Raw genomic sequence first — 14,705 nt, forward strand, 5'->3', positions numbered from 1 at the left:
AATGTTTAGCTTAATTAAGGTCTGGTTTTGAAGTTGACTTCACAATTAAAAATTAGACGAATAATTGACTGAGCTTAGCGAATAAGTGTTCTGATTCCATAATTTTGTTTGTACATTCCGTCTCCGGTTCAAGATGGTGGCCGTTTTAATGTTTCAATAGAGATTCTTTTTTCAAATGTTAAGTCGTCGTGTTAATTTCGAATTTTTTCATGGCATTTTTCCAGTATTATGCTACCAACCTACCTGGAGAAAGTTTGAAAAAACGATTGTCACTAAGATGGTGACGTTTCCATAGACAAATTGATCAATTGTTTATTGAAATTAAAATATATATATAACTAAGTAGTTAGGTATTCAGGTACCCACCTACAAATCTTATGATTTCAGAGGAAATAACGCATCGACCAACTGTGCTTCGGAAAACTATAAGTTTATTGCTTTCAATTGGCGGGGGATTTTCTGTCCACGCTTATTACCCGATTATACACGAAAAGTGGCGTCTAATCTTATTGTTTAGTATAAAATAACATTTCAAAGCTCCATAGTTGATGCGTTAGCATGAATTGAGTGTAGAAATATCTGTGCAAATCCAGAGCTCACTGTTTCAGAGTTTATGTTCAAATAAAAACAAATTTATTCGTGTTTATAAAGACCTATCGGTTTAGTATTTCTTAAAGTATTAGTCGTTAAAATAAAGCTTTGTTATTTAGTAATATCTAGTGTTTGTATAGAATTCCTTAAGGGTCGTAGCTTAAGATTTATTGAAATTATCAGTTGGGATGATCGGTTAGAATTCAGCACAGACAATACCTACTCCCAAAGGAAATCCATTATTTTCATCTTGTTTTAGTCATGTTATTAATGGATATTTTGACCTTGTGTAGGGGATTGTTTTGCCATGGGTTTATAAAACAGTTGATATTTTTATGAAATTCATTATCTTTTGTTAAGTTTTCAAGGTCTCTCCAATAAAAAAACACATTAATTACAGTGGAGCAATCACATGATGATTTTTAATATCTTTACTAAAAAAATCTCGATGCCCCTTCGGTAGTCGTTAGGACTAGCTTGCTCTGCGGTTATAATGGAAGAAGAAAGATTGTAGCAAACACATCGTATTTATTAAAAAAAACTACTTGATATTTAAAAAAAATACTTTACTCTGTGAGCTTTGAGCAGATCTCTGTTTATATCATATTATATAACCAAAAAATGTACACTGATTAATTCAAGTTCAAAAACTTGCAACTCAATAGTTTAAGAATAGTTTAAAAATGACATCAGTCAGTTCATTTTAACAATATTTGTTACAATAGTAACATTGATTCATTATACATAGATGGATATAATACTCTAGACAAAAATTCTGCTCATTAGCATTGGGAAAAGTAACAATCGGTTGAATAATTAGACTCTTGGAGGATCCTCCAAGATGAATCTATAATGGATAAATATATAATCTATAATCCATAAGAATCTTAAATGCAAAATAAGTTTAACCTAAAATAACTAAGCAAGAAGTCAATATAGATAACATATACCTAATTTTTTTTAGAGCTAGAACATATGGAAAGCTTAAAACATATAATTGTAATGTTTAAACAACACCCATAAACCATAACATCGATATAACTGATGATAATCCTAAGAAAACGTCATTTTTATATATTTTCTTTAATCCTCGGTAATGTGTGGTTAAAATTATACCGTGATAATGTCTCATATAAAAACTATTTGTCTTTTGTAGAGTAAAACAAATTTATGTTCAAGAGTTAAGATACAATTTGGTGAATATTTTAACGAGTAACTTAAAGAAATAAGGGCAGAAAATGATCATGAAGTTTTATTAAAAAGCTTTACACCAGACTAATAATAATGTATAGGTATGTGTAAACGTACTCGTTTATGACTTCATGAATTTCTTTCCAGTTAGTGTACCTATAAGCATAGTATATAAATGTGCGAACATGGTAGTAACCACGTAATTGTAATAATTTTATCACTCATGGTAGTAAGCCCTTTCTAAACATGAGAATATTCTGAAATAGGAGGTAAATGTTAACATTTACAAATTGTAAAGATTACATGAAAATTATTCTATGTAGGTACCTAAATGCTGTTAGTACCAAAAACAAATTAAGTTCAACAAATAAATAAAATTTCAGTGCCGTATATCTCATGTCTCCAATGTCCGCATGATGTAAAATTAATTCCTATTTTATTTTGTATGTGTAGGTGCAACCAGAGCCGGTGTTTGTAAAGGGGAGGAGGTTGGACGGAGCACCCCAGATGCTGCAGCTGTCTCTCGATGGAAAGAGACTTTACGTCTCATCTTCGCTGTACTCCCCCTGGGATAAAGAGTTCTACCCCGATGAGATTGAAAAGGTACAAGTACTTATTGCATTCGCTCTTTTGTTGGGATTAAAGCTCCAGTGAGAGATTGGAAACTCGTATGTTATATTTTTAGCTTAAAAACTGAAACGTTTTCTTATTAATACATTATTTTTTTCAATTTTAAAACCATTCCTAAAAACTTTTAGATTCTGAGAGGTGTTCTCTCTCCAGGAAGATGTATTAACTTGCATTTACCTACTTTTCATATAAATATACTTATGCGTTGCATTATTATATATACATTCCGCTGTGGAACTATAGCAAAGTGTTGTCGATAGTTATCGACAGGAATTATTAGTTTTTCGAATGAAGTTTTGACAGACAATCATTTGTGTGATATAATCGTCTTTCATACTGTAAGTTCTGGGATTATGAAATATGTACGGTTTTTTGTTTAGAATTTCTAAAAGAAATTTCTAAATTTCTATGACTTTCCGTCATAGCTTGAAAATATGTGAACATTTTTTATATTTATTTTTTGTTCATACTCGCTTCAAATCTAAAAAATTTGCATTCAAAAAGCGATTTTTGTTAATTACCTACCAACGTAATATTTTGGTCAGTATTTTGTATTACATTTTTAATGTTATATGAAAGTTAAATTTTCTTGAACATATTAGAGTGAGTTACAAATATTTCATTTTATTTTCGCATTTTCGTTCTTTGAACCGCATGTTTTGATTTTAAGTTTTTCTTTGATATTGACATTCTGTTCCTTTGACAAATAATCTCTTTCAAAGTCCTCACTCTGTCAGCGGTCAGCGGTCAGTTTCGGTCCGGGATGGATTTATGTAGATAACCAGATTCCACGCAGGATACACTCACTCTTAGGGGTGCAACAAAACCACGAATTTTTATCAAAACGTTAAAACTTTTATCCAAAAAACCTAAAATTTTTTCCCTTAACATCGAAAATATAACCCTAAATATCGCTAATTTTTTCCAAAACATCAAAGTTTTGTTAAAAAACATCGTGATCGCTTTCCGACATTGAGTATTTATCTAAAGCATCGCTTGTTCAAACAACAAAAACTTTACCTCACAAATCGCAAATTTGTTACTAAATATCGAATGTTCGCTGAAAACGTCAAAGCTCGTTTAATTATAATAAAATTTTATATAAACTTCTTAACTTTTGTCCAAAATAACGAAAATTGTTTCTGAATGTCCTTAAGGATCCATTAACCAGTGTAGTTAATATTTTCGTTTGTGTGCTTTGAGGACACTTGCAGAAAGGTGATTCCAGGAAATTCAATCAAGGAGGATTCAATGCAGTGGTTGCCAATATACAGTTTTCAAAAGCAGCGGGGCTAGCTGACCACTATTGAATTCATATAAAAGAAAAGTGAAGTATGGAACGGGCATTCAAGCACATTAACTCTCAGAAGTGTTTATCAAAGAGAACCTACACTAGTCTTCTCAACCGGTCGATCGCGATACCAATCATTGCGATGGTAAATAATTTTGAAAACAGTAAATATTTTCGTATTTCAAATTTTCAGCCATGAATGAAAAAAATAATATCTTGGTAGTAGGTCATTTTTTTCCTTTGACATGCTTTTCCGCTAATGAAGCAATATTATCAAGCAAGTCGATCCCAATAAGAGTTAAGGTAAAAGTAGCTCTCAAAATTAAATATACATAGGGAACCCTTACTGTAGACTATGTCTATATGTAGGCTCGTGGTTCTATGTCCACTTTAAAATGCTTTATTTATTGTAAATTTTGTATGAAGGTTTAAGCCACGCTATATCGTCATATTTTCGTGACTTGGCCTATTTCTAGATATCTTTCGCCATACGTTCCCATTGGTAGTGTGTGGCAAGCGATTTGCTGAAATAGGCCAAGCCATGATGCTTATAGCGTAACTTGGATAGTAAAGCTGCAGGGCTGCCCTGGTGTGATGAGAGACTTATGTTTTTGCGTTTGTTGTATAATTTTGTGAATAAATTTATAAGTATGTCTTAAATATGTTTTCGCAGTAATGTAATCAACGTAATCTCAAGGTATCTATCGGATGATATTCCGTAAGTGCCATTTTTGTGAAATACTATTACAAGAGCACTTAACAAGGTTAGACAATACTAAAAACGGACGCTAAAATATCAATAATTAAATTACTTAAACATTCTACTAGATTTAAATTTTAGACAAACAAAAAACTAAAAACTTTAACTATAAATATAAAAGTAATAAATATAAATAACTATAAAAACTATAAATATTAAAAGCTCTACATACAACTAAATACAGAATGAGCGATAAGTATTTTAATTTTTTATTATTATTTACATATAGGTATATCGCTAGCTGTTAAAAGTTTCGGACTGTTTTAAGAGTAAAGTGTGCAAATTTAGAAAGGTGATTCTACATAATAGTAGAAGTAAAAAAAATGACAATTTTCTTCGATATTTCAATATTTTAAGGTAGTTTTCAGGTTGAAAAGATGAACATGGAAAAATTGCGTTATTCTATGGAAAAATATGTTTCTATGGGAAAAAATCAACGCAATTTCAAAAAATGTATGTATTTCTTTACTTTAGTTACCATCATGTACCAATCAATCAATTACCTCCCGAAGTTTGTGCACTTTACCTCCGGACACTGTTTGTGTATTAATGTACTAATAAACTAGCCTAATTATGCAAATTAGGATGCAAATCTCTCATTCAATGTGACTTTCTAATGGTGTAGAAATACGATTTTCGATGTTTTTGTGTTTCGATGTTTCGATGTTTCGATGTTTATCGCATAGATTGCAACCTTGTCTAACTCCTCTCATTTGCATCTCCTAATCATCCGATGGTTCAGCTGATGGCGGCAAAAGGGGATTTACACAAATTGATGTCCAGCATACCAAACGCCATCCGAACCATTTGCAAAAATAAATTTTCCAATAAAACGTGTTCGACGAGAGAAATCTACACCACTGTAACAGCTCTGTTTTAGGGTTTTTCGTTTTTGCCGGAAGAAAAATGAAATATTCAAATTTATCCCTGTGTCGATAGACTGAATAACATTTTATGTGTAACTCGTAACCTAAACCATAAAGCCAGTGAGACTATATTGTTTTATACCTTTGTTTATATGTCCATGAAATCCAGTATTTTATCTAAATACTAGTTACATCGAATCAGCTTTGTCACTATGGCAGACAGCCATATAGGTTTGAAATATCATTTAAATGTCGAAAAAAAAAGGAAAAATAAAATCATAAATTATGCGTAATTCTTTTTTTTGTTATCTGTTGCATTTTGTCCCACTTATCGATGATGTTTGCACGTTACTTGTTTTTCCATAAATAGTAACCTTTAAACATTTTTTCTAAAGGGATCCTGGATGATCCGATTGGACGTGAACACAGAGGAAGGAGGACTGAAATTGAACGAGAACTTCTTGGTTGAATTCAAGGGAGGTCCCGATGGACCAGTTTTGGCCCATGAGATGAGGTATGTAACCGATCTTTCGTTTCAACTTATATTTTTGCTGTTACGATTAGTTGATTGGTTGATAAATTGATTTATTCATCAGTCAATTGATATTTTTTCTCATTAATCTACTGATTCGTTGATTAAACTATTAGAATAATAATGATACATTACTAATACTTTGATTAAAGGCAAAGTAAACATAAGTTAACCTTTAATAAATAGATACAAAAATAATAATATTAGAGCAGTATCATTGATTAAAGAATTTGTAAAATGCATTACAAAAAAGGTATCTTCATACCACGTTGAAATATTTTAAGTAATCGTTGTGAAAGTAACATATCATGTAAGAAGGTATATTGATTCCATTTATTCACATACAAATTGCATAATCATGTTGTAATAAATTATTGAAAATCCGACCTCGCTTACGTGCAACTACCCCCGCTGTTTGTAAGCGTCCAAGAATAATTATTGCCGGGTTCAATAAAAATGAACTTAGACTACAATAGCACACAACTACAATTTATGCATATACTACAACACTGATTAGAAAATCCCTAGAAGTGTTATTTATTCCGATTTGAAAGTAAATTTATGACACCCATATATTTTCGACATACTATCTGTCGACAGTATCCAATAATATAAGCCATTGAAAGTGTTGATGTGTTCAAAAAAAGTTTAGATATTGAAAAAGAAAATAATTTAAAATTAACCCTACTTAAGGGCACAGCAACGAAATAAAGTCAGTGATAATTTAAATAACACGATTTTTTATGCATGCGTCATTGTAAACAACCCTAAAAATAGTGACTTTTGGGTGTACTAGAATGCTAATATTACAAAATATGGCATTATTGATGTTGTTGTAGTTGAAAACGTTTTTTTCACCGCCGTTTCACGGCCAAACTGAAATTCCCTGAAAAATCTTCATTCAAGAAATAAAATACCGTTTTGGACTAAGCAATATCAATAATGTCAAAATTTTCAAATTTAGCACTCTATCGAACTCAAAAGTTACGAGCCGCTACTGAAACTAATGCTAAAAGCGGGAAGTCGTTTTTGTCGATATAACTTTTTTTGATTTGACCTTTCGTTTTTTAATAAAGCGATTGTGAATTTCTGAATTGATTTTTAGGTCTAATTTGAAAAAAAACACTCACCTCGGGGCTACTATCAGCTGTTTACTATCTTAAAACGTGTAAAAGAGTATATACAGCTCCCGCTCTAAAAGTATTTTAATCCTTTAGTTACCGTAAAAAAGTAACAATTTAAAATCAAAATGCTCAGATCTAAAAAAATACACCGTGTGCAAATACAATTGAAAAATAATATGCAAGATTTATTTGAAAAAATATGTTGAAAATGGCTTTCTTACTAGATATATTTGAGGAAGGTTGTCAATTTCACCCAAAGTAAGATAAAAATATTCTAACTTGGGGCTTTCAAACACGCCCACAACATACTTCTGTTCAGTGTACAACTAAACGCAAGTACACAGTACAAGGTGGGTGCACCACCCGACAGAAAGGACGCGTCATAAGCAATCCCGCGCCGGAAATGACAAATGGCGTCGAGACGTCCGGATACTGTATTCGTTGGCACTTTTCCACAGTAAATTCACCTTGAAAATTAATGATCTGTCATATTTCGTTCGGTTTCCTTCCTGGCGTCGCCGCGCTCGGTCGAGTCGAGAGACGTCGCTGTAATGGCAAGTTTACGTCGGGAGTACTGGATAATCTTCATGAACAATTTCAAAGTAAATAGTATCTACTTAAGAAAGTTTTTTTTTTACTGAGCTTCGCTAAGTTCTGTTTGGTACGTCCCAGTTCCGGTTGCAGGTGGCGGCTTTATTGGATACTACCCCTATCCCGCCTTCGTAGTTCCTACTACAATATCTTAAATCGGATTAAACAATATTATGGGACCTACCGGCCTTTAGAAATCTTAAAACAAATTGGAATTGAGATGGTAATTCTTTCTTTATGTCAAATTTAAAAAAATGTTAAGTAAAATATCTATGGTTTAATTTAGTGGGTAGTCATTTAAGTACCTACTTACAATAATAATTTCAGAGAAAAATTTGCTTTTGATTTACTAAATAAAATAATACACAAGCACATTTTTGGATGAAGGTCGACTGTTAACATAAATACTGTTTGAGTTAAAACAAATTTCCTTTTATCTTATTATTAAGTTATTTTTCACACACAATCGAGTATATTTCTATGGCCGCTATCGTAAATAAAACTCGTATAGAAATGTTGTCGTTTTAGAAAAAAATAAAGTATCATTGGTTAGATAAAGTTAGGTTCAGCTGAAAATAAATTGCCATTTTTACTAACTTGAAATACGTAAAATCAAACTGTTTTTTTACGTAAGCGTTATAAATTTCTCTTTGGCTCATAATGGCACGTTTTTGGTGAGGTTAACTTTTAATCAAATACCTCAAATATTCTTTTTTGCTGTACATTTTTTAATTGTTTTGTCTGATTCTGCAAAACACACAATCGTTAAATTAATAAAACATTTTACTATCAAAACTGGGCGAGAATCCTTAAAATATCGATCCAATTTACCATATTTAATGTCTGTGAAAAAAAACTATGCGAAAGAAACTGCGAATATATTGGCTATTTTCCTGTACTTTTTTATTGCTGAAAAACCTGTAGTTTTTCACGGAATATGCGGAATATTTTCATATTCAAGCGAAAATACTTCTACGAAAATATTCAGATCTTGAATTTATGAATAAAACAATTTAACTATCTAAATTCTACTCGAATAGCGAATATTTGAAGGCACAAACCTATTTTATTCAAGCTATTTTAATCTTTTCTAACATTATCTTGGTTTGGCGAGGCTTTTTATTCGATTAATTACCACTAGATGGAGTCTTGATAATATGATCTTGATCTCAGCGACTATACCTCGCTATATTGTTTTCCAATGATTAAAGAAAATAGTAAGAAAATATAGTTGGTTTCAAATTTTGTTTGTGAATTTATTCTATTAACGTTATTGCTTCCATTTTCAGGTATCCTGGCGGGGACTGCACTTCAGACATATATCTTGCAAATGATTAAAAAAATTACATCACTGTTACATTTTATTTTGGTGTTATTAAATAGATACCTTAATAATCTGCATATAACTTCATGTTTTTTGATTCTTTTACCGAATATTTAAATCACGGTTTTCATGTTTTTTTTATTAATATATTAAACTTGTTTAGGAGAGTAAAACTTACTAAAATGTAGATCAGATATATGGTGTCTGTATCATATATTTTAATATTATCTTCCATATTTGTCTTAATTTTTGCTATTTCGTGACTTTAAATCGTTTAACTATAGATCATGCATAATACGGTCAATAGCTTATGATATTAAATTTTACGAGTTTATTATTCCTGCTTTTTTAATGTAACTTTACTCATAAACTATAAAATAAACATTTTATTAAGAGTGTGTTTGGTTTATTTAAAAAAATAATAATAACACATCATGGATATCTTCTGCTTTTCCTTTTTTTAATTTTGAAACCTTTAATTTTAAACCTTTACCTCTTTAATTTGGGAGGTGGTCAATGGGTACCGCCGCCTCGGGAACCATACTCTGGGTTACCAACACCTCTGCCGCAGGTCACCTGAAGTGGTTCGCTACGTTTGGTGACTTAGCAGGGGTGCCCGGGCTCATGGAGGGTTGTGCGTTATGGATCACACTGATGAATGGGTCAGCCTTAACTTAATGCAGGGCGGGCCGGGCTGGGAGAGGCCGGTTGAGGGAGATCCAGTAAACCGGTTATCGCTGTCCGGGCCACTGGATAGTACAGGGGCCCGACCCTTGGGCTCACGACCAAAGGTGGGCTGCCCCATCAGTCAGCGAAAAAACCCTGCCACTGATGTTGTGCCGGTTCGTGACCGGTGAGGACCCAGCATCCAGCGTTTGGGGCGCACTGGGCGACCTCCACAGCCGGACTCTCCTGCCCATTGCCTGGAACCGCAGTCAGAAGAACATACCTTACATTAGGTGTATCCAGTTGCTCCACTCTCCAGCTCCCTACCCAACCTTTTTAACCTAATCCTTCCCAACCCATCCTAAATCCCACAAACAAATAAAACAAACTTAAAAACTATGAATTTACAACCAATTAATATAAACTCAGCGACAGCGAACAGTAGGAGTCCTCAGTGTGGACCGAAGATGAAGGTGAATTTCGCTAACATTCGCGGTCTGTACACCAACCTAACTCCCATCCACCACCACCTTCTCTCACAAAATCCCCACCTCCTTTTCCTTACGGAAACTCAGATTGCCGAGCCCCCAGATACCTCCTATCTGAACTGCCCAGGATATCATTTAGAAAGCCTTTTCAGGCCAAAAGGAGGTGTCTGCCTTTACAGCCGTGCTGACATCGGCTGCGCTCGTCTCGCAAATATCGAGAGCGCAAAACACGAAGTGTTATGGGTACGTGTGGATCTCACCGGTATGATGAAAATTTACGCATGCCTATATCGCTCACCAAACCTTGCCGAATCAGACACTGTGGAGTTGTTTAAATACTTGAGTGACACTGTAGATATTCTCTTGCCCCGTTACCCACCGGCCGAGTTTGTAATCTTGAGGGACTTCAATGTTCATAATGAACAATGGCTGAAGTTCTCGGGCCCAACGAACTCTGCCGGTAGATCAGCGGAATCCTTTGCTCTTATCCATGGACTAAGCCAACTCATAGAATCTCCGACCAGAATACCAGACATCCCATCACATTGAGCCAACCTATTGATCTGTTTCTCACTAGTGAGCCACTCGGGTACAGAGTGGAGGTGACAGCGCCCTTAGGATCCTCTGACCACTGCCTGATTACCACCTCTGTCCCATCCTCCATTAACCGTCAACCTGACATGTAAAGAGGAAGGTATGGCACTACAGGGCAGCAAAATGGGACGGCATGCGGTCTTTCTTCGGCGCCTTTCCTTGGAGTACCATATGCTTTAGCTCCGAGGATCCATGAATTTGTGCACGCGAGGTAGGAGAAGTAATCACATCAGCAATGGATTGCTACATTACCTTCTCCGTCAAATCCTCTGGAGCGGGCACAAAACCGTGGTTTGACCATCGCTGTGCTGAAGCTGTCAGACTCAAAAATATAGCTTTTAATGCACTCCGGAAGATTAACTCCATGAATAACCTTTCGGAATACTGAAAACGGGCAAGGGATTGTAAGAGAGTTCTAAATAGAGCTAAGAGCAACCACGACCAGAGAATTGCGAAAAACGTGGCTGACTGCCCCACTGGTAGCCGTGCTTTCTGGTCACTCGCTAGCTCGATTGGAAGAAATTTCTGCAGAACCACTTTCCCACCTCTGACCAAGCCTGATAGAAAGCTGAATTATTGGCAAAATTTTCGCGGAAAACTCAACTCTTCAAGATAACGGAGAGACTCCCCCATCCATTCCGCACAGCGGTTTTCAAATGGAGGAACCAAAGATCCTGAACAGAGAGGTTCTCCGAGTCTTGAACGAGCTAAAAGTCGACAAAGCCAGTGGGCCGGACGGAATACCTGCCTTGGTCCTCAAGAGGTGTTCTGCAGAAATAACTCTAGTGCTCGCGAAATTATCTAGGCTCTGTCTCAAAGGTGGAAAGGTTCCTGATATTTATAAAAAGGTAATCGTCCACCCAATTCCAAAAAAGGGGGACCACTCCGACCCTTCTAATTACCGCCCCATAGCCATCACTTCCATACTCTCGAAGGTATTGGAAAGGGTGGTTAACAACAAATTGCTCACATACCTCGAGAATAACAATATCCTAAGCGATCGGCAATATGGATTTTGTCGAAACCGATCGTGTGGCTATCTACTCGGATATGTGACGCATATTTGGGGGCGGTACATGGAGCGTTTTGGTGAAACTCAAACCGTTGGGTTGGATATCTCCAAAGCCTTTGACAGAGTCTGGCACAGGGCGCTTATCGGGAAGTTACCATCGTATGGGATCCACCCAACCCTGCATAATTGGATTACGGACTTTCTGAGGGGAAGAACAATTCAAACCGTGGTTGACGGCTCTTCTTCCTCACCGCATCAAATCAATGTGGGGGTGCCACAAGGATCTGTGCTGTCTCACATCAACGATCTCGTTGAATGTGCACCAAATCACTGCTACGCTGATGACAGCACCGTTCAGGAGGGTTATCTTTTTGACAGGCTCCCTTCCACCTATGATGTCCGAACAGCTCGGAAAGTTTTGAAGCAAAAAATTGACCACCACCTTGAGATGGTTCGTGCCTGGGGTAAGGCGAACTTGGTCTGTTTCAACGTCACAAAAACCCAAGCGTGTCTGATTTCGGCAAAGAGGGAGATCAATGACTGTCTGGTGCAATTTGATGGGAGCACTCTCCCCAATAAAGACTCCATTGAAATGCTTGGAGTTACTATATCAGACCGGCTCAAGTATCGGGGATCCATAAAAGCCCGAGTAAATCAGGCCTCCAAGAAGTTGGGCGTCTTGTACAGGGTTAGGAGATTCTTCAATAGTGACCAGCTGCTGACCCTGTACAAGTCTCAAGTCCGCCCAACTATTGAATTTGGAAGCCACCTTTCGGCTGGTGCCCCAAAATACTGAATAAACCTGCTTGAATCTGTGCAAAGGAGAGCGATCCGTCTGATTGACAATCCGTTGTTAACAGACCGATTGCCTTCTCTAATGCACTGGCGCAATGTAGGCATGCTGTGTCTGTTCTACAGGTATTTCAATGGAGCCTGCTCCAAGGAGCTAGCAGCATTGATTCCTGATGCACCGGTGCACGTGCGCGAATATCGACGGACACGAGCTGAACACCCGTTGACGGTTGACGTTGTCTTCATGAGAACGGGCCGCTTTTACGACTCGTTTTTGTGTAAGTCGGCTCGTACGTGGAACGAGCTACCGGCATCTGTTTTTCCTCCCTCCTATAATCTGAGCCTCTTCAAGACCCGCATTAACAAATCCCTTCCTACAGCCCCTACCTTATTCCGCCTCACAACGCCGCCCAACCGGGTGGTGACGTAGTTCCCCTGTCTGTACACTGCACAGGCAGGGACGCTCTTGTGAGGTGTCACATAAAAAAATAAAAATAAATAAAAAGTGAGGAATTTCATTTTGATGTGTTTTTTGTGTATATTAAAGCAACTTGAAGTATATGTAACTTTTTTCCACTCTTTTAAATTATGACCTGACAGCTTTAATTTATAACGAGCATCTTGCAGCAGACTAGTCCAGTGACAAACCAGTGACACTCACAAACCAATCTAAAGATGTCTTTTACAAAGTGAAACCGGTCCGGCCATAAATATAAATATAAAAGTAAAAGTAACGTTTTAAATCCGTAAAAAATCACCCGTCAAACATGTAAATAGGAAGGTGACACTCCAGGGCAGCAAAATGGAACGGCATGCGCTCATCCCTCAGTATCTTTCCTTGGTCTGCTTTAGCTCAGACCAAGTTACTCAGTAACAAGTTGCTCACATACCTCTATAGTAACAAATCGGCTATATGGATTTTGTCGAAACCGATCGTGTGGCGATCTGCTCGGGTATATGACGCATATTTGGGGGCGGTATTTGGAACGTTTTGGAGAAACTCTAAACGTCGTGTTGGATATTTCCAAGGCTTTTGGTGCGATTGTCGGGAAGTTACTGTTGTATGGGGTCCATCCAACCCTGCATAGTTGGATTACAGACTTTCTCAAAGGAACAACAATTCAAACCCTAGTTGACAGCTCTTTTTCGTCTCCGTTGAATGTGCACCAATTTATTGCCACTCTGAGGACAGAACTGTTAGAGGGTTATGTTTTTGGCAAGCCCCTTTCCACTAATGATGTCTGAGACAATAAGTTGACCACTGTTCAGTTTCAACATCAAAAACCAAATCGTGTCTGATTTCGGTAAAGAGGGAGATCAATGACTATCGGGTGCAATTTTATGAAAGCACCCTCCCCAAGAAAGACTCCATTGGAATGTTTGGAGTGAGTATATCAAATCTCTACAGAAGCCATAGTAAATCGGGCTTCCAATAAAATGGGCGTCTTGTATAGAACTAGCACATTCTTTAATGGTAACCAGCTACTAACCCTTTAAAAATCTCAAGTACGAACAACAATTGAATTTGGAGCCAACTCTGGGCTGGAGCTCCACAATACTTGATTCTGTGCAAAGGGGGGGGGGTCCGTCTGATTGACAATCCGTTTTTAACAGCCAGATTGCCATCTAGAATGCACAGACGCAATGTGGGCATGCTGAGTCTGTTCTAGAGGTGTTTTAATGGAGCCTGCTCTGAGAAGCTACCAGCATTGATCCCGGTGCACCAATGTACCTGCGTGAAACGATTCTTAAAACGGTTTTGTGAAAGATCTCGCCAGGTTCTCTTCCCGACCTTCTTCTTTTCCATCTTCTTCCCTTTCCCATTTCCTTCGGTCTCACAACATACTCCGATTGGTGACGTCATATTTCCTCTGGCTTCTGGCAGTTGGGACTCTTGTGCGATATTACTAGAAATCTTAGTATTCCCAAATCTAATTATTTTTGTGTAATTAATATTGTGGGGTATTTTACCTTTGAAAGGTGCGAATAATTACGAAAATAAATATTCAGTCCTCTCAAAGGAATAAATTCTTGAAATTGTGCAAATATTAAAAAAGCCCGAACAAGGGACGGCGTTTATCCGGGCATTTGAAAAGGACCAACCCACAGAACAATCAAATTCAAAGAATGGAAATGAATCAATTTCGATTTTCAATTTCTATAATACGTTTGTGTTAATGGTAACTCCTGTTAACAAAATTTTATAAATGTGGAAAAAGTGTCCGTTTTTTTCAATATTGTAGTGTGGTTTTT

At 36.5% G+C, this 14,705-nt stretch overlaps 1 protein-coding gene across 4 annotated transcripts in view; it reads left to right on the top strand.

The window, feature by feature from the left end:
• Nucleotides 1–9,264, top strand: part of LOC149422517 (methanethiol oxidase) — a 475,124-nt gene extending 465,860 nt beyond the window's left edge. For all 4 annotated transcript variants that reach the window (XM_089633333.1, XM_089633332.1, XM_089633335.1 and 1 more), the window contains exons 10-12: nt 2,236–2,385; nt 5,725–5,843; nt 8,866–9,264. In XM_089633333.1, the coding sequence (XP_089489459.1) occupies nt 2,236–2,385; nt 5,725–5,843; nt 8,866–8,914 (318 nt within the window). In that variant the 3' untranslated portion in view covers nt 8,915–9,264. The remainder of the gene's footprint in view (nt 1–2,235; nt 2,386–5,724; nt 5,844–8,865) is intronic.
• The last annotated feature ends 5,441 nt before the right edge of the window (nt 9,265–14,705 follow it).

Source organism: Hesperophylax consimilis, chromosome 7, assembly GCF_061612785.1.
Source record: "Hesperophylax consimilis isolate HC1 chromosome 7, BYU_Hcon_1.0, whole genome shotgun sequence".
Classification (NCBI taxonomy): domain Eukaryota; kingdom Metazoa; phylum Arthropoda; class Insecta; order Trichoptera; family Limnephilidae; genus Hesperophylax; species Hesperophylax consimilis.